This window comes from Pan troglodytes, chromosome X (assembly GCF_028858775.2).
Source record: "Pan troglodytes isolate AG18354 chromosome X, NHGRI_mPanTro3-v2.0_pri, whole genome shotgun sequence".
Classification (NCBI taxonomy): domain Eukaryota; kingdom Metazoa; phylum Chordata; class Mammalia; order Primates; family Hominidae; genus Pan; species Pan troglodytes.
In genome coordinates, this window is record NC_072421.2 from 20,696,749 (window position 1) to 20,716,251 (window position 19,503).

The 19,503-nt window shown below is 44.6% G+C and overlaps 1 protein-coding gene across 14 annotated transcripts in view; it reads right to left on the bottom strand.

Annotated features, from left to right (window-relative positions):
- The window catches only part of MAP7D2 (MAP7 domain containing 2), a 111,394-nt gene extending 100,450 nt beyond the window's left edge, over positions 1-10,944 (bottom strand). For 9 of the 14 annotated variants that reach the window (XM_016942871.3, XM_016942870.3, XM_016942868.3 and 6 more), the window contains exon 1: positions 10,634-10,850. In XM_016942871.3, the coding sequence (XP_016798360.1) occupies positions 10,634-10,763 (130 nt within the window). In that variant the 5' untranslated portion in view covers positions 10,764-10,850. Of the gene's footprint in view, positions 1-10,414; positions 10,569-10,633 lie in introns of those variants that run through there. The other 5 variants (XM_063803955.1, XM_063803954.1, XM_016942859.3 and 2 more) reach the window with 4 other exon arrangements.
- Between the last annotated feature and the right edge of the window lie 8,559 nt (positions 10,945-19,503).

Genomic DNA, 19,503 nt, shown 5'->3' on the forward strand with positions numbered 1-19,503 from the left:
ACTCATTCTGAAAATATTCAGAAACTGTAGCATGATGTACTAGTTGTAGTTTTAAAATAAATTGAAGAATCAACAGAACTATCAATCTAAAGTTAAAAAGATAAGTCTGTCCACATGCAATCTAAAACCCTCTTATGTACCATACCCTTTGGGAAATACTGGCCCAGAGCAGAGCTATTCAAAGTGTGTCCTGTGGACAGATGCCAGTCTCTCTTTTTTACGTTTTTTTTTGTTTGTTTGTTTTTTTCTTCAGGAAACCCTGAGCAGCCTAACCCTGATGGGCTGTGGGGAGGGAGCACAATCTCTTTATTATTCATTATCAATCTGCAATAAAGAATAAAGGCATAAATTGAGAGCATGCTTCTTTTTTATTTTATTTTATTTTATTTTTTATTTTTTATTTTTTTTTGAGACAGAGTCTCACTCTGTCACCTAGGCTGGAGTGCAGTGGCGCCATTTCAGCTCACTGCAACCTCCACCTCCCTGGTTCAAGCGATTCTCGTGCCGCCGCTTCCCGAGTAACTGGGACTACAGGTATGTGCCACCACATCTGGCTAATTTTTGTATTTTTAGTAGAGGCGGGGTTTCGCCATATTGCCCAGGCTGGTCTTGAACTCCTGACCTCAAGTCATCTGCCTGCCTTAGCCTCCCAAAGTGCTGGGATTACAGGTGTGAGCCACTGCACCCCACCAAGGGCATGCATTTAGAACATTTACAGCAACTGGACAGAGTATTTTGTTACTTAATGAGCTCTTTAAATCTAATATTAATCTAACCTGATATTTAAAAATTGGGACTTGTATTTTCCATGTCTTTCATATATTTTTCTTTACTGTGTTTTACCAAGATATTGGTCAACAGCAGATTGGAAATTTACAAAAAAAAAAAAAAAAAAACTAAAAACTGCTCCTTTACCAGAGTTAGTTTGAGACACACTAGCCTAGAGTATCAGAGAATCTTCCAGGGTCCTTCTAGAGCAATGACCACAGTTACACCAAGAACCTCAATCATACCCAACACAGTGTCCTAAGGCAGGAAGCCGATTAAGGGTATCTTCAGATCCTTAACAATAATTGTGGGCACAGAGAGGATGGGGGGTTCATTCCTGGTAAACTAGGAAATTCCATTAAATGGAACTTATCTTCCTCTAAGCATTTTAATAACATTTTTGCTGTAATTCTAAGAAATGAGATCCCCATCGCCTTTGGGGAGAAAAACAACTGTGTACTAAGTAAAAGGCATACAAGAGCTTTGTAGGATGTGGCTAGATAGTACTGAGCTAGATCCTCAGAGGGGTATAGCAGATGTGGGAGACACACCTCATGCGCGAAAGGAGTTTATTATCCATCCGTGGAGGCACAGTGGCACGGGGGGTTAAAAATTCTCAGCTCTGGGTCAGTCGTGGTGGCTCACGCCTGTAATCCCAGCACTTTGGGAGGCCAAGGCAGGTGGATCATAAGGTCAGGAGTTCGAGACCAGCCTGGACAACATGGTAAAACCCCATCTTTACTAAAAGTACAAAAATTAGCCGGGCATGGTGGTGCACGCCTGTAGTCCCAGCTACTCGGGAGGCTGAGGCAGGAGAATCGCTTGAACCCGGAAGGCGGAGGTTGCAGTGAGCCAAGATCATGCCACTGCACTCCAGCCTGGGCAACAGAGCAAGACTCCGTCTCAAAAAAAAAAAAAAAAAAAAAAAAAGTTTCTCAGCTCCGAAGTCAAACACACTTGGGTGTGAAGCCTGGTTTGCCACTTACTGTGTGCCCTTGGGCAAATAACTTAACCTTTCTTCTTTTTTTAATCTCTCACCTCTGGCTGAATACATAACCTTTCTTAATTAAAACATATAATCAGCCCACTGTATTCAAGGGTTGCATATCCAAGGATTCAACCAACCACAGACTAAAATTATTCAGATTAAGGCTGGGCGTGGTGGCTCATGCCTGTAATCCCAGCACTTTGGGAGGCGGATCACCTGAGGTCAGGAGTTCGAGACCAGCCTGGCCAACATGGTGAAACCCCGACTCTACTAAAAATACAAAAATTAGCCGGTTGTGGTGGCAGAGGCCTGTAATCTCAGCTACTTGGGAGGCTAAGGCAGGAGAATCACTTGAACCCAGGAGGCAGTGGTTGCAGTGAGCCGAGATTGCACCACTGCACTCCAGCCTGGGCAAGAGGGTGAGACTCCATCTTAAAAAAAAAGAAAAGATTCAGATACTCAGATAAAATAAAGTGGATGGTTGCGCCTATACTGAACATGTACAGACTTTTTTTTTTTTTTTTTGGTCATTATTCCCAAAACAACGACACAGTATAGCAACTACTTGCATAGCATTTACATTTATTATCAGTAACCCAGAGATGATTTAAAGTGTAAGGGAGGGAGGGGCACGGTGGTTCACACCTGTAATCCCAGCACTTTGGGAGGCTGAGGTGGGCAGATCACTTGAGGTCAGGAGTTCAAGACCAGCCTGGCCAACGTGGTGAAACCCGATCTCTACTAAAAATACAAAAAATTAGCCGAGCGTGCTAGTGAATGCCTGTAGTCCCAGCTACTTGGGAGGATGAGGCAGGAGAATCACTTGAACCCAGGAAGCGAGGTTGCAGAGATCAGAGATCGCACCACTGCACTCCAGCCTGGGTGACAGAGCAAGACTCTGTCTCAAAAAAACCAAAACCAAAACAAAAATGAGCCAGACATAGAGGTATATGCCTATAGTCCCAGCTCCTTGGAGGGGTTGAGGTGGGAGGATTGCTTGAACCTGGGAGGTCAAGGCTGCAGTGAGCTGAGATCGTGCCACTGTACTCCAGCCTGGGTGACAAAGTGAGACTCTGTCTCAAAAAAAAAAAAAAAAAGTATAAGGGAGGATGTGCATAGGTTACACGCAAATACTATACCATTTTATATCAGGGACTTGGGCATCCTTGATTTTTGGTGTTCTTGAGAGGTGCTGGAACAAATCCCCCATGGATACCAAGGAACGACTGTACTTGCCTATTACAGTAGATATTCTCCAAAAGGGCCACTAACAATTTCTCATTTCCCAGTAGGTGCATGCTGCCCTCACATCAACAGGTGGAGTCTATTTCCTCTCCCCTTGAATCTAGGCTGGCCTTGGGACTTGCTTTGACCACTGAACGCAGCAAAAATGACATTCTGGGACTTCTATGTGCAGGCCTTAAGAGAACTGGCAACTTCTGCTTCCTTATTCAAAGCACAGCAGCCACGCTGTTAGAAAGTCCAGGACAGACTCTCTGTGATTAGGTACCTGGACAATGAGAGACCATCTTGGACATTTCGAGCCCAACTGAGCTCCCAGCAGACCAGCAGACTGTACCAGCATGAGGGACTCCAGGTGACCCCAAATGGAGCAGCAGAACTTCTCCAATAAGCCCAGGCAACCCCCAGAACTATGAGAAATAAGTTTTGGAGTGGTTTGTTACACAATAATAGATAACTGAAACGTCTCTGAAATGACAAAAAGAATATAAAGTGATTGTGAGGATGAAAGTAAAATAATGTGTAAGTGCTTATACTGATACTTGGCACATAAGTGCTCAACAATTAGCGGCCATTACTGTCTGGGAAGCTAAAATGAACATGTGCAGTATGTAACTGCAGACTGCTGTGTACATTACATTCAGGTTCTGAGCGCTTTGCAGGCCCTGTGGAGTGGGAATATACAGGAGGTGAAAAGGCAAGGCTTCAGGGTAAAAGCGCGTCTTAGACCTGAAGGACAGAGTATGCAGAATATTGGTTTCTAAACCTCTAATGCATGAAGACCCACCCACAGACTTCTAGGCAATTGCAACACGTGTCTGCACCAAAGGCTGAAGACTGTCCCGGCAGAAGTCTCGTGGTCTCTATATAGACAGATGGGTGGTTGTGAGGCCGGGGGAATGAAGAATGTCAATGAGTATGGGGATTCTTTGTGGGGTGGTGAACATGTTCTAAAATTGATTGTGGTGATGGCTGCACAACTCTGTGAATATACTAAAAACCATCGAATTGTGCATTTTAAATGGGTGGAATATATGGCATATGAATTTTATACAGATGATAAAGCTGTTTATTTTTATTTTTGAGTCAGGCTCTCACTTTGTCACCCAGGCTGGAGTGCAGTGGCACAATCTCAGTTCACTGCAGCCTCGACCTCATGGGCTTAAGCAATCTTCCCGCCTCAGCCCCTAAAGTAGCTGGGACTACAGGTACGTGCCATCACGCCCAGCTAATTTTTCGTATTTTTTGTGGAGACAGGGTTTTGCCATGTTGCCCAGGCTGGTCTTGAACTCCTGAGTGCAAGCGATCTGTGGGCCTCAGCCTCCTGAAGTGCTAGGATTACAGGTGTGAACCACCACGACCAGCCATAAAGCTGTTATTACAGAAACACAGAGGGTGGGAGGGATGAAGAGGGTGAGATGACAAAGGAGCAAGGAACATTCCAAAGGGTTGCCTGGGGGCTACAAGGCACCAACCTATTTGGCACTGAGAGGAAAAGCCAAGTCTTTTTAGGTGGTGAACGAACCCAGCACTGGTCAGAAGCTAGGAGCCCTGGGGACAGACCCTGTCATTCCAAGGATCTCAGGCATTTGGCATCACTGCTGTTGCCTCAAATGCTTTGCATGCATGTGGCTCACTCATACCTGTTTTCCTTTCGCTTAAATGACAACCCAAACTCTGCTAGTCACAAGGCTTTTAAAAACAGAAAAAGTTCCTAGGCAAGAGGAAAACAAATGCTTCCCAACAGAAAAGCAGATGGGGGCTTGCATTCAGACTGACCTCAGAGGCAGACGAGGCGGGATCCCAAGGCCTAGTCAGACCCAGAGCCTCAGATGCCAAGACGGTAAACTCCATATTTAAATGCGGCCGACTCAGATGTGAGGTGGACAGTGGACACTCCCTCCCTAAGGGCGGCTGCCCTCTACTACCCCCTCTTCCTTCTTCTGGTGAAATTCCTTTCAAAAGGGACCGGAGGGCAGGGCCATGGGAAGTTTTCAAATCTTGGGACTGCCGCCTGAGCCAACTTAGCACATGAACAGCCCCCTAAAACCAGGCAGTATCATTGTATCACCAGCCAATATATCTCATCAAATCCTCTCAACAAGACCCACCAGGATATTTACCAACAGCCCCCAGAAATCTCCATCTCTCGCCTGCCCAAATCAACCTTGTGAATCCTTCTGTTTTGTAAGGCAATCAATGTAATTACAAGAAGACAAAGTGTTCTTTTAAAACACTAGCCACTGCAGAAGATGGGGCACCTGAGAGGAAAACATCCTTTCATGTTGGAGAGGAAGCAGGTTAGAAATGACAGACTTTGAGCAGCTATGTCACCATGGCTAGGATATGAGAAGAGAAATCACAAAGACTTTCAGCAGTTTGTCCTGAAGGTCCTGCTAAGTCTAAGTCCTATGCTGCCATCAGTAAAAAAAGCCAGGAGCCACAAACCAAATACAACTTTGTAGGAAGTTTGTGGTCCTTCCTACTACCAAAGAGACTCTAGAGGCACAAACTCAACTTGTTCTCTTGTTCTTCTTGATCTGAACACTTTTTTTTTTTAAGATCGGAGTCTCACTCTGTCGCCCGGGCTGGAGTGCAGTGGCTCAATCTCTGCTCATTGCAACCTCCGCCTCCCGGGTTCAAGCAATTCCCTGCCTCAGCCTCCCGAGTAGCTGGGATTACAGGTGCCTGCCACCATACCTGGCTAATTTTTGTATTTTTAGTAGAGACAGGGTTTCACTATCTTGGCCGGCCTGGTCTTGAACTCCTGACCTCGTGATCCGCCCGCCTCAGCCTCCCAAAGTGCTGGGATTACAGGCGTGAGCCACCACGCCCAGCGATCTGAACAGTTTTAGGATTAAAGCGTTCAAGAATGGTTTTAAACACAACTTTGAAAAAGGATGAAGAACTCCGATTTCTTGGGAACCCAATGCCTTTGCTACTCGGGCCCACTCTACTTTTTTTTTTATTTTACAATTTTTAATTTTTGTGGCTACATAGTAGGTAGTAGGTGCATATATTTCTGGGGTACATGAGATGTTTTGGTATAGGCATGCAATATGAAATAATCATATCATGCAAAACAGGTTAGCCATCCCCCTCAAGCACTTATCCTTTGTGTTACAAACAATCCAGTCATACTACTAGTTATTTTTAAATGAACAATTAAATTATTATTGACTATAATTACCCTGTTGTGCTATCAAATACCAGGCCTTATTAATTCATTCTATTTTTTTATACCCATTAACCATTCCTACCTCCTTCCCACCCCCCAGTACCCTTCGCAGTCTCCAATAACCACCTACTCTCTATCTCCAGGCCCCACCCTATTTTGTTTTTCTTTCGAGACGGAGTCTCGCTCTGTCACCCAGGCTGGAGTACAGTGGCGCGAGGTCAGCTCACTGCAACCTCCGCTTCCTGGGTTCAAGCGATCCTATGCCTCAGCCTCCCAAGTAGCTAGGATTACAAGCATGCGCCACCAGGCCCGGCTAACGTTCGTATTTTTAGTAGAGATAGGGTTTCACCATGTTAGCCAGACTGGTCTCAAACTCCTGACCTCAAGTGATCCACCTGCCTCGGCCTCCCAAAGTGCTGGGATCCTGGGCATGGTGGCGCAGAAGTTGCAGTGAGCTAAGATTGTGCCACTGCACTCCAGCATGGACAACAGAGTGAGACTTCATCTAAAAAGAAAGAAAGGAAAGAAAGGAAAGAGGAAAGAGAAAGAAAGAAAGAAAGAAAGAAAGAAAGAAAGAAAGAAAGAAAGAAAGAAAGAAAGATCCATCAAAGTGCTACGATTACAGGCATGAGCCACCGTGTCTGGCCCCCCACCCTACTGTGAACCCAAGGGAGGTTATCCTGAACTTCCAGTTTGTACCTCTATATTCTCATGTTCCAGGGCAGGGGATGAAGATATGCAGATGGAAGGACATGAGGAAATGCCATCTTACTGCAAAGCAATTCCCTCCTTCCTAGGGAACAAGGGGCAAAGGAGTTTAATTCAGTAAATAATGTATACTACTCAGGTGACTGGGACACAATAAACTGAGATTTCACCACTAAACAATTCATCCATGTAACCTAAAACCACTTGTACCCCAAAAGCTATTAAAATAAAAAATAAAAAATATTTTAAATAACAGTATTTATCTGTAGAATGCACTGGAAAACTCAATGGGCCTCAGGAAACATGCTTTACAGTTCTATTATCTCAAACTTCTCCACCAACACATTTCTTTAATCCAACTCATCAGTGATTTATGAGCACTCAACCCAGTGTATCTGCTCCCAGCATGATGCGATTGGGAAACAATGGTCACAGACCTACTGTGCACAAATCCCTAAGGAGGGGTAGGATGACGACACAGTCACCTTCTGCACCAGCCAACACTGAGAGAGGTGCCTATAATCTGGACCCAGGCCTTGCTCTCAAGCTAATGATCTAATAGAGGAAATGCATCAGCTTGAGCACTTGTGTGTCAGGCCTGCTTTACAGACATGAATTCCTTCATCCTCAAGACAGTACTCTGTCTCCCAGTGTTGTTCTTCAGCAACCCCAGCCCCCTTATTTGTGTGTGTGTGTGTGTGTGTGTGTGTGTGTGTGTGTGTGTCAAACAGAGTCTCACTCTTTCGCCCAGGCTGGTGTGTAGTGGCCATCATGGCTCACTGCAGCCTCAACCTCCAGGGCTCAAGCGATCCTCCCAGTTCAGTCTCCTGAGTAGCTGGGACTACAGGCATGTGCCACTACACCCAACTCTTTTTGTTTTTTTTCTAGAGATAGGGTCTCACTTTGTCGCCCAGGCTGCTCTCAAACTCCTAGGCTCAATCGATCCTTCTGCCTCAGCCTCCCAAAATGCTGGGATTACGGGTGTGAGCCACTGCATCCAGCAAGTGTGATATACTTGACAACTGCTTCTAAAGCCCATTTTAAACAGGAGAAAACTGAAGCTCACAGATGTCAAATAACTTCCCCAAAATTACACAGTAAGAGAGAGTGCTGACATTCACACCAAGGCAGTCTGGACCTCAGTCTACTCAGCTTTAGTAACAGCAATGGCCAGCAGAGTCCGGCATACAGTAGACACTCAATGACCCTCTGCCTAGAGGAGCATGAAGGTTAATATAATACAGGCAGAGGAAGAGTGCTTGGCTGGAGGTACTGCAGGCACAGATAGGAGGAAGTTCATTAATTCTGACTGAGAGAACCTAGAGGAAATGAATTCCTGAAGGAAAAATGGGAGAAGGGAGTATTTCAGTCTGAGGGGGACACAGAGTCTGTGTTGACAGCGATGCTGTCCGATGTTATGGTTGAGATCTGGTGATTCTATCTGCTGGTTAAAGGTTGTTAAGCAGATTGAAACAAGCACTTGCTCATTTGTTATACTATGTGTATCAGACAAGCATTAAAATGAACAGTAGATCTGGTAATTTCTATTCAGAGGTAATTAAAAGGAAAGAAAGAAGGCATCACTAGGGGGTAATGGGAACATGCACAGGATTTCAATATCGGAAGAACCTGTTGCTAGAGGAAACCACCAGCGGTATTTCCTTTCTGTCTTTTACACAGCTCCCAGGAAAACCACTTGCCAACTCATATCCCCTAAGTGTGCAACACTAAATTGTTGGACAGCCTAAACATCTCAGGTCTTTCTGTATTTTGCAGCCTTGACAGCACCCAGCCCAAGCTTAGGAACAATGGTTGACTCTCTAGAAAAGCAGGTTAAGTCTCATTAGGAATGGGTCCCAAATGCTAAGGGCCTGGGTAACCAAGAATGATCAGTAACCAGGACAGATAATTATAAAACCTCAAAATCATAATTTTTCTAAGGAGACTTTACTTAAGTACCTGGCCTTGCTAACTCCCCCAAACAACAAATGGTGGTATCACCTGGCACCTAAATTAAACATTCCAATTTTACCATACCAACCTTAATGCACATAGGTGCTTATTTCACATTTTAAACCTTCACACGTATTTTTCTATATTTCCAATTTCAAATGAAGGAAGATATCCTTAAGCTAATCTTAATATCAGAAGAGTGCATTAAATGATTCTACAATAGTTTCCAAACAGAACTTATTAAGAATCTCCCCCGCAAAAGTACCTCCTCCCCTTCCCCAATTTTGTTTCCATAAAAAAAAAAACCCCTTAAGTTCCTTCAAATAAAATCCAAGATATACTGAAAACCCAATCGTACCGCCCCTCCCCACCTCTCATGAGTACAACAAAACATCGAAACAAACTATTATTTAAGCTCTCAACCAAATAAAAATGCAAACTGAAACAACCTCTCCTTTTCAGTGTTTTATTATACAAGGTCGCCTCTGCCACGGAGGGTCGTTCTGGTGGGTAGTTTCCAGGTTCTTCCCTAGCAGATGCAGCTTGAGTGTTTCAAGCAAAAAGGATAAAAACAAAAGCACACATTTCAAAGGTAGTTATAACGTTATCCTGTGACAGTTAATGAATTCTGCCTTTAAAATAGCATAATGAAAAATACAAACTGGAAATGATTTAAGCTATCTCCTCCTCCTAAGAATGATGCAACTGAAGGCCCAATCAGAAAATACCCCTCGCCCCCTCAACCCCAGTGAAAAAGCATGTTTTAAGAAGATTTCTCTTGATTTCTTTCCTTTTCTTGGCCCATCGTATATAAAATACTCCCATCTTCACTATGTGATAATTCATTGAATTATAGTTTTGTGTGGTTTTTTAAATGCATATTAGACTGCAATAAAAAAATGTTTTAAAAATAGCCTGCCTTATTAACTAAAAATAAAAAAGTTGTTGTCAGGAAAAACAGCATGAAATCGGTTTCCATGCTGCTTACACCCCCGCACTACCTGCAACCACTTTACAGAACGTTAGCATCAGACCTGCTTATCTAAAATCCTGCCAAATGTCCTCACAGTCTCCTCCGCTGCCTCGCTGGCTTCTGGGCAGCCAGGGACCAGCCCTCCATGGCTCCCAGCATCGGCAGCCTCGAGGGCTGAGAGCCTTGTTTGCCCCGCTGCCTCGATTGAGGGCCGCGGCCGGGCCACCTGAGCAGCGTTCCCAAGACAGGGAGCGCATCCGGGCGGGAGGAGCACCCGGTCAGGGAAAGACGCCTGGCTGCCCGGGCGAATCTGCCTCTGCCAATGGGTGACACGCCGATTTTGCCCCCTGGAAACGCCAAGAGGCGCGAAGCTGGGCCACCTTCGCCGCGGGCTGCAGCGGCGCTCGCGCGCGTTTCCCAGAACGCAGAGAGAGCGCGCGCGGAGGCCGGGGCAACCCCAGAACCCCGCTCGGTTTCTCCTAACGACCCCCATGCCGGCTGCTCCTCGAGGACGGGGACTGGACCCGCAGCACCCCCTCAGGCACCTCCATCCCAAACACACCTGCCGCCCACCCTAAGCCACCCCCCATGTGTACCCACTCACCCAGGTCGCCCCAAGAAAGAACCCCGCCACTCGCACAGAGAGGGGTGCAGCCCTTGGATGCACGTCCGGACGATCCTGGGCCAGGGAAAGGGCGTTTATCTCAGCTCTGCGCCGTGCCCCTTCCCCCCACGCTCGAGGACCTTTGCCCTGGGCCGCCGGGCCCGCCCCCCCACAGGAACCCGAAGCCCTCGGGCGCCCGCCACACTCTGGGGATAATACCTTGAGGCCGGTAGTTGGGCTGAGAGGTCCGCACCGCGCCCGGTTCTGCGATCTTCCCTGGGAGAGAGGTTCCCCGCGCAGTCCCCTCAGGCCGGGATCCCGTCCCGGAGCCACCGCCACCGCGCTCCATCGGGATGAGCCGGCCGCACAGGCGCACCGCCAAGCCCGCCGCGCCGCACCGAACCCGCGCGCGTCCGCATGCGCACGCGTCCTCACGCAGCACGCGCGCAGGGCGTGCACGTGCGATAAGCGCACCGGTTACCACGCACAGCGCACGCAAGGCGTGCACGTGCGATAGGCGCACCGCTTCCACGCACAGCGCACGCAAGGCGTGCACGTGCAATAGGCGCACCGCTTCCACGCACGGCGCACGCAGGGCGTGCACGTGCGATAGGCGCACCGGTTCTCACGCGGCGCGCGCTTGTAGCGTGTGCATGCAATGTGCACAACAGTCCTCACACAGCGCGTACAGGCGTGCACGCGTCCTTACACGCTGCTGTACACAGTGCACACACAGAAGGCGTGCGTACGCACACAGTTCTTCATACGATGCTTACATGCAACATGCACACACAACGTGCACACCCAGCGTAAATGCATCTTCTCACAGTGGCAGATACACACTCAAAGCGTGTGTAGATGTAGGGTGCAGTTTCTCAGACACCGTGCACACACATCCTCACTCAATGTGTGAACACAGAGCACATAACGCGCACACACGTGCTCACTCAGCACGCACACGTTTACACTCACTGGGTGTCTGCATGCAAACTCAGCAATGCAGCCTTGGGAACAATTTCTGGCTAGGCCCCCAGGTGGGTGCCAGTTGGGCCAGTGACATCTGTGCAGACGCCAGAGGACCCGCCCTCCATGCATAGTTAGGTTCCAGTTTTCGAGGCGCACGGGTAATCAGTGTTTAGTGACGCCCCACCCTCAGCGTGCGGTCACCCAGAGAGGGACAGCAGCAAGCTATTGGGGTCGATCTTCAACTAAGAGGCAGCGGCACGCGCCGTAGGCCGACCTAGGCCTTTCAACGACACCCCACTCCGCAGCCAATTTGGTTCCTCTTCTCCTGAGGCGTAAATAATGCTGACTGAAACCTCCGCGATGCCGGGTGTGGTGGCTCACGCCTGTAATCCCAACACTTTGGGAGGCTGACGCGGGCGGATTGATTGAGCTAAGGAGTTCGAGACCCCCGTCTCTACAAAAAAATTTTAAAAATTAGCTGGGCATGGCGACTCATCTGTGGTCCCAGCTACTTGGGAGGCTGAGGCGGGAAGATCGCTTGAGCCCGGGAGGTCGAGACTGCAGTGATCACGCCACTGCACTCCAGCCTGGGCGACAGAGACCTTGTCTCAAAAGCAAAATAAAACAAAAAACCTCTGAGGAGGATCTCTCCGAGAAGACACACAAGAAACTGCTAAACGTGTTGCCTCCTAAGTAGGCACTTTTACCACTGCCATGCACATTTATTATCTTTTCAAAAACATTGAAAAAGACATCTTGGCAGGGCCGGCTCAAGCCTTTTGTTTACCCAGGCCTGCCAAGTGATAACCCGTTCCCATGGAGCCCCAGGCTGCATGTTTTTTCTCGTTGGAAGGTGACCAGCCTGAAAGTTTTATTACCACTCCTGGGGGGAGATATACACGATTAAAAATGAAGCTGAATAATGGGTACAGGTTTTCTTTTTTGGATGAAAATATTCTAGGATTATGATGAGTGCACAACTAAGTATACTAAAAACTATTGAATTGTACATTTTAAGCGGGTGAATTTTATGGTCCCTTAATTATGTCTCATTTTTTTTTTTTTAATGTGAAGCTGAAACTCTCAGGAATGGGCACCTATACTCTTGGCCAAAGCTGGGAAAGTCCCTTTGTGGCACAAAAAATGTTTGTGATGAACGTGTTCCTGACACGCCCAAAGGTGTGCCGGGAGTAGGGTTCAAGTGTGGTGAGAAAGCCAGGAAGTTTAAACATAAATGAGTAGGAAAGTGAGCAGGTGGGGGCTGGTACCCTGAGCTGTAATGAAAACTCGAACACATTGAGATTAAGCCAAATTAAGAGCGTGGGAGCTGTCACTTTCTCCTCCCTTATCTTAGGGACCTTTGGTGAGTTCAATTCATCCAACTCTTGAGCTCATGGACATGTGTGTGTAGCATCCCTCTCTACTTTTATTCTATTTTGGGGGTCCTTTTACTTTCCATTCCTCTCCCTAATTATAAACACCTCCTCTGATATCTTTGCAGCTGCAATTTTGAAATACTGTTTTGAAGATACGCATGTATTTTAATTGTATATAAATGACACTGCATAAAAGCTATCATTCTATATGTTTTTCCTCTCTTGGCATTGTTCTCAATCTACACAAAATCATTAGCCATTCTATCTGGTTTACCCTTCTGTAAATTCCCTGTTCAATCCTTGCCCACCTTTCCACTGGGCTACTCTGGTTGATTTCCAGGAGTTTCTTGTATTCTAGATAATTTCTGGTTTAAATGTTGCAAATATTTTATCCTAGCCAACTAAGCTTTTTAAGATTGGTAAAATTTTCCTTAATTTTTATGACAAAATCCTATTAACATGTTTACTCCATTTACAATATTGCCCTATTTTTTATCAACTGTTTTTTAGAGTAAGTTACATTACAAATACTTCCATGTGTATTTCCTAAGATTATGAATGTTCTGTTACACATACTAGAGTTGACTACCAGCTTAAGTTTCACATGGATACAGTAATTTTCTCTCCATTGGCTGTTCCTCCACCTTAGAGGTAGTTTTCCTCTTGCAAAATGCACTGTGGTGAGGCACCTTAAGGCTATGCAGGTACTTACTCTTCGTCAAAAATTCTCTCTAGATTTAGCATCCATTGATGGTTCTTGCTTGATCTGATCTCATAATGATTACGAAGTGATAAAATCCATAAATTTTTCACCTTATGGTTTGCATTTTAAGAAGTCTTAATACGAACTTCCCTAGTCCCAAGATACTCCCCATTGCCCTCATGCTTATAGTAAAAAACGTAAAAAAAAAAAAAAAAAAAAAAAAAAAAGTAAAAAATGCTTTACTCTTAAGCAATTTTTCTGTATAGGGTGAGGTAAAGAGCCAAATCCACTTTTCTCTCCGAAGTGTAGTTTGGTCAGCACTACCTGCTTACCTATCCTTTCCCCAGTAATTTTTGAAGCCACTTTTTAAAAAATCAAGTACCTAATTTCCATAGTAGGTGAGATAGATTCTGAGCTATCTATTCTGATCTTCCTGTTACTGCATCTATTATTCACTACTATGGCTTAGGGTGCAATTTATTTGTTGAATTCCCTCTTAGCAGTGTTTCTAGAATTCTTTGAAATTCAGTATTTCCACATGAATATATTTTAGGATGTTTTTGCAATCTCCCACCAAGGCCTGCTGTAATACTAAATGTAATTATATTGAAGTCAGAGGTTAATTTGGAGAAAATTGACATTTGCAACATTATGACAGAATATCCAATAGTGTAATTTCTATTTAAGCTTTTAAAAAAAATGACTTTCGAGTTTTCCGTGCTTTTCCCACTACACTAACTTCCTATAAAAATCTATAGCATGGCCGGGTGCAGTGGCTCACCCCTGTAGTCCCAGCACTTTGAGAGGCTGAGGCGGCCAGATCACCTGTGGTCGGGAGTTGAGACCAGCCTGACCAATATGGGGAAACCCCATCTCTACTAAAGATACAAAATTAGCCGGGTGTGCTGGCGCATGCCTGTAATCACAGCTACTCAGGAGGCTGAGGCAGGAGAATCACTTGAACCCAGGAGGCCGAGGTTGCGGTGAGCCAAGATCGCGCCATTGCACTCCAGCCTGGGCAACAAGAGCAAAACCCTGTCTCAAAAAAGAGGTTTTTGGCCGGGCATAGTGTCTTACACCTGTAATATCAGCACTTTGGGAGGCCAAGGTGGGAGGAGCACTTGCATCCAGGTGTTAGAGACCAGCCTGGACAAAACTGTGAGACCCCCATCTCTAAAAAATAAAAACAAAACATTCGGGCTTGGTGGTGCACCTGTAGTCCCCACTACTTGGGAGGCTGAGGTAGGAGGATCACTTGAGCCAGGGAGGTTGATGCTGTAGTGAGCTGTGATATGGCGTCACTGCACTCACCCTGGGCAACAGAGCAAGATCCTGTCTCTAAATAAATAAATAAATGAATGAATAAATAAATGGCTGAGTGCAGTAGCTTACATCTGTAATCCCAACACTTTGGGAGGTGGAGGCGAGTAGATCACTTGAGGTCAGGAGTTCCAGACCGGCCTAGCCAACATGGTGAAACCATACTAAAAATATAAAAATTGGCCAGGTGTGGTGGCGCATGCCTGTAATCCCAGCTACTTGGGAAGCTGAGACATGAGAATCGCTTGAACCCGGGAGGCAGAGGTCAGTGAGCTGAGATTGCACTATTGCACTCCAGCCTGGGCAACGGAGACTCCATCTCAAAAAAAAAGTTAGTGTCTCTGACAATGCAATAAAAATTTATTAACCTGAAGAGATTAATCTCATACACTGGTACATCCTAACCTTTGAGTACACCTTTTCAATATTTCATGTGACAAAGTGGGGAATACTACACAAACCTCTTCTGCATACCAATGTACAGCAGTTGTCTCAAGGAAAAGCATTTGTGATAATTTGTATTCCAAACAACTGGACACTTTCATGAAATATCATTTTTACTTGAAAGAAAAGCTGATAAGCTGGTAATTCAAACTTGGATTTGTGTTCAACATTTTTGCAAAAACGAATAAAATTAGCCTGACACTTCAAGGGAAGCAAGTGACCATATTTGTTGGTGGTGATAAAATTTGGGCTTTCTAGCATGAAAAAAGTTTTACAAAACTAGTATCTGCTACCATTAGCTTGACAACTTCACTAAAGTAAGAACTTTTCTGAAGAGATAGTGACATTAATGAAATGTGGCATCTTAATACTGTAGAATGAAAAGGGTCAACATATGGAAGATCATACCTCTGTCAGTTTTTTCCAAGTTTTCCAGGTGTGTGAAGTTACAAAGTCCATTCATAGTTCAAAATAGACCAATGAATTATAATGTAACAGTATGAAACGTTTGTTGATTTGGTGTTAGATTCCACAGTGCAACTTAAGAAATCACCTCTTGTCAAGATTGTGTGTAGTATCAAAGAACATACAAGTATCTGAAAAGACTATTAAAATCTTCCTTTTCCAACTACATACCTCTGAGGCCAGATTTTCTTCATATGCTTTAACCAAAACTTACTAGGACACATTGAATACAAAAGCAGATATGAGACTGTCTTCTATCAAGCTGGTCAAGATTTGCAAAAATGTGCAACAATGCCATCTCAAATTTTTGTTTCTGTTACTCCTTATTGTTTATGCTAGGCCGGGCGCGGTGGCTCATGCCTGTAGTCCCAGCACTTTGGGAGGCTGAGGCGGGCGGATCATGAGTTCAAGAGATCAAGACCATCCTGGCCAACATGGTGAAGCCCCGTCTCTACTAAAAATACAAACATTAGCTAGGTGTGGTGGCGTGCATCTATAGTCCCAGCTACTTGGGAGGCTGAGGCAGGAGAATCACTTGAACCCGTGAGGCAGAGGTTGCAGTGAGCTGAGATCGCACCACTGCACTCCAGCCTGGTGAAAGAGTGAGACTTCGTCTCAAAAAAAAAAAAAAAAAGTTTATGCTAATGCACTGGGTTTATTCTTGAATTAACATTTTTACAAAATCTATTAATACAGTCAACATTGACAGACAACTCACAAGCAATGTTGCCATTTCAAGGAAAATTGACAGTATTTATTGCCAGTGCTACATTTATACTTTCAAGTAAAAATTAGTTTTAGAAATTTGATCTACCAACATTAGCCAGATAAAAGAGCTCTGTGATTCTTCATTTTTAAGTATATAGTAGGAGTTGGCAAACCCCTTTCTACAAAGGACCAGATAGTAAATACCTTGGGTCTTTGCAGGCCATCTGATCTGTTAGAACAACTCAGTTCTGCCACCGTAGTGCAAAAACAGCCATAGACAACACACACAAATGAGTGTGGCTATATTCCAATAAAACCTATTAACAGAAATAGGTAGTGGGACGTACTTGACCTATCTACTGTAGTTTGTTGCCCCTTGATATAAAGGGCTTGAGACCAGATAATTTGAGACCTGCACTAGACTAACAACTAAGTGGTATAGTAGATTTTAAGGTACTATTCACCCATACTAGAGCTTTTTTTTTTTTTTTTAAGACGGAGTTTCGCTCTTGTTGACCCGGCTGGAGTGCAATGGTGCAATCTCGGCTCACTGCAACCTCCGCCTCCCAAGTACAAGCTCTTTTCCTGTCTCAGCCTCCCAAGCAGCTCCGATTACAGGCATGTGCCACCACGCCTGGCTAATTTTTTTGTATTTAGTAGCAACGGGGTTTCACCATGTTAGTCAGGCTGATCTTGAACTCCTGACCTCAGGAGATCCACCTGCCACCTGCCTTGGCCTCCCAAAGTGCTGGGATTACAGGAGTGTGCCACCACACCTGTCCAATGTTTTTTTTTTTTTTTTTTTTTTGAGACAGAGTCTCGCTCTGTTGCCCAGGCTAGAGTGCACTGGCACGACGTCAAGTCACTGCAACCTCCACCTCCCAGGTTCAAGTGATCTCCTGCCTCAGTCTCCCAAATAGCTGGAATTACAGGCACCCGCCACCACGCTTGGCTAATTTTTGTATTTTTAGTAGAGACAGGGTTTCACTATGTTGGCCAGGCTGGTCATGAACTCCCGACCTCAGGTGATCCGCCCACCTTGGCCTCCCAAAGTGATGGGATTACAGGTGTGAGCCACTGCGCCCTGGCCCCAAAAACCTTTTTTTAATTGCAAGTTTATTTCTATGTTTGCCTTTGGCAGATAACCTAAGAAAATTCCCAACCGGGCATGGTAGCTCACGCCTGTAATCTCAGCACTTTGAAGGCTGAGGCGGGCGGATCACTTGAGGTCAGGAATTCGAGACCAGCCTGGCCAACATGGTGAAACCCCATCTCTACTAAAAATACAAAAATCAGCTGGGCGTGGTGATGCGCGCCTGTAATCCCAGTTACTCGGGAGGCTGAGGCAGGAGGATTGCTTGAACCTGGTAGGCAGAGGCTGCAGTGAGCTGAGACTGCACCACTGCACTCCAGCCTGGGCGACAGAGTGAGACTCTGTCTCAAGAAAACAACAACAACAAAAAAATCCCATTGTTAGATTCCTAAGACAGGTTTAAAATTGTAAATATGTATTAAACGTTATCAAATCTGCGAAGTCCAACTAATTTTGTATCTGACAGCACAGAAATCAGCAATGGGACTTGACTCAGACTTTGTCCCTACTTTCTGATCTACCAACATCAAGTTGTGAACTGAACAAAACAATGGATTGGAATGGCAGTACAGACTGGGCTTTTAAAAGGGGGCAAGTTGGCCAGAAGTGTAAGTATTTACTTCACCTATAGGTCTCTGCATCGTATAAAGTAAGGTCTGTTGAATGTGACTTTGCAATCTGAAGTCACTCTGCTGAAGTGACTTACCATTAGAAAATGCCTTCTTCAGCACAGATTTGTGACAAATTCACTTGCTGAGAAAATGCAACCCCGTATCTGGAATATGGCTAAATGGATTCATTCGGATCAAACAACCAAAAACAGACAAAAATAAAAACAAGGTATACCTTTTCCTTATATATCACAATTAAGTTTTAAAAACAGCAAATTTTTGGAAAAGAATCATATGAATAAATAGTTTAAAATGTTATAAAGTTAGAAAAGAATCAATTGTATACATTGTTGAAAGTTGTTCATATTTTATTTTCTAATTGCAGTAGTTTGTATCTGATTTCTTTACATCATTCCATATGATGGGAAAGGAAACCTCTAAATCAGTTAGTACTAATTAGCTGTCATGAATCTATAGTAAAAGGAATCACTGAAGATTTAAGAATAAAATATTATCAGAGGTATCAATATTAATAACTATAATCTTTTTCTAAAGAAATATAGAACAGTTGGTATTTTGTAAAATATCTTCAAGCAAATGAGAGACTTCATCTGTTAGTCTTATGCCAAATTAAATGAGTTTGGTAGCAATTTCAAATACTATGTTGACATGAATGTACAAATATACATTCTACGTGTTCCTTCTATTGTACGAATCAAAGACTGCACGCAAAAGAAATGGGAAATACAGAATACAGAAGACATGCATCTTCTATCTTACATAGTACTGGATATCAAGTGAAAAGAGCAGACACTGATCTAAGTAGATTACATGTATAAACATCTAAATTATCAATCCTCCCAACAATTCTGCATGACAGGTACTGTTTTCATCATCCCCATCTTAGAGGTGAAGAACCTGAAGCTGAGACAAGCAGGAGAATGTGCCAGTGGTCACCTGCAGGTAGAGGGCCAAGTAAGGGTGGAGGCAAAGGCCCTTTGACCCCAGGATCCATGCTCTCCCCTCTCCAGTACATTGCCTCACAAGTACCTAGCAACTTGCAGGGCTAGGAGGGGGGAATAAGAGAGGACAAAGTCCAATACATTCTCCAAATTGCTCAGTTCATTCTATACCTGAGAGTCTTGTGTCTTTTCACATTTTGCTCTTTTCTGAATAGGAAGAAAAAAAGCAAAGATAAAAAGGATGGTAGTTTAGGGTAAACCAAAAACACAAAGCAGTGTGCAAAAGTTCATGGGAGTCCAGAGAGTATAAATAAAACTTACCCTTACTAAGTAGAATAAAGATAAGCATTTCATACCAATACAAATCATTTTCATTTTTATGACAGTCAGGTAACATCAAAAAAACCTTGCTTTCATTCTGATACTTTAGCTGTCAATCCA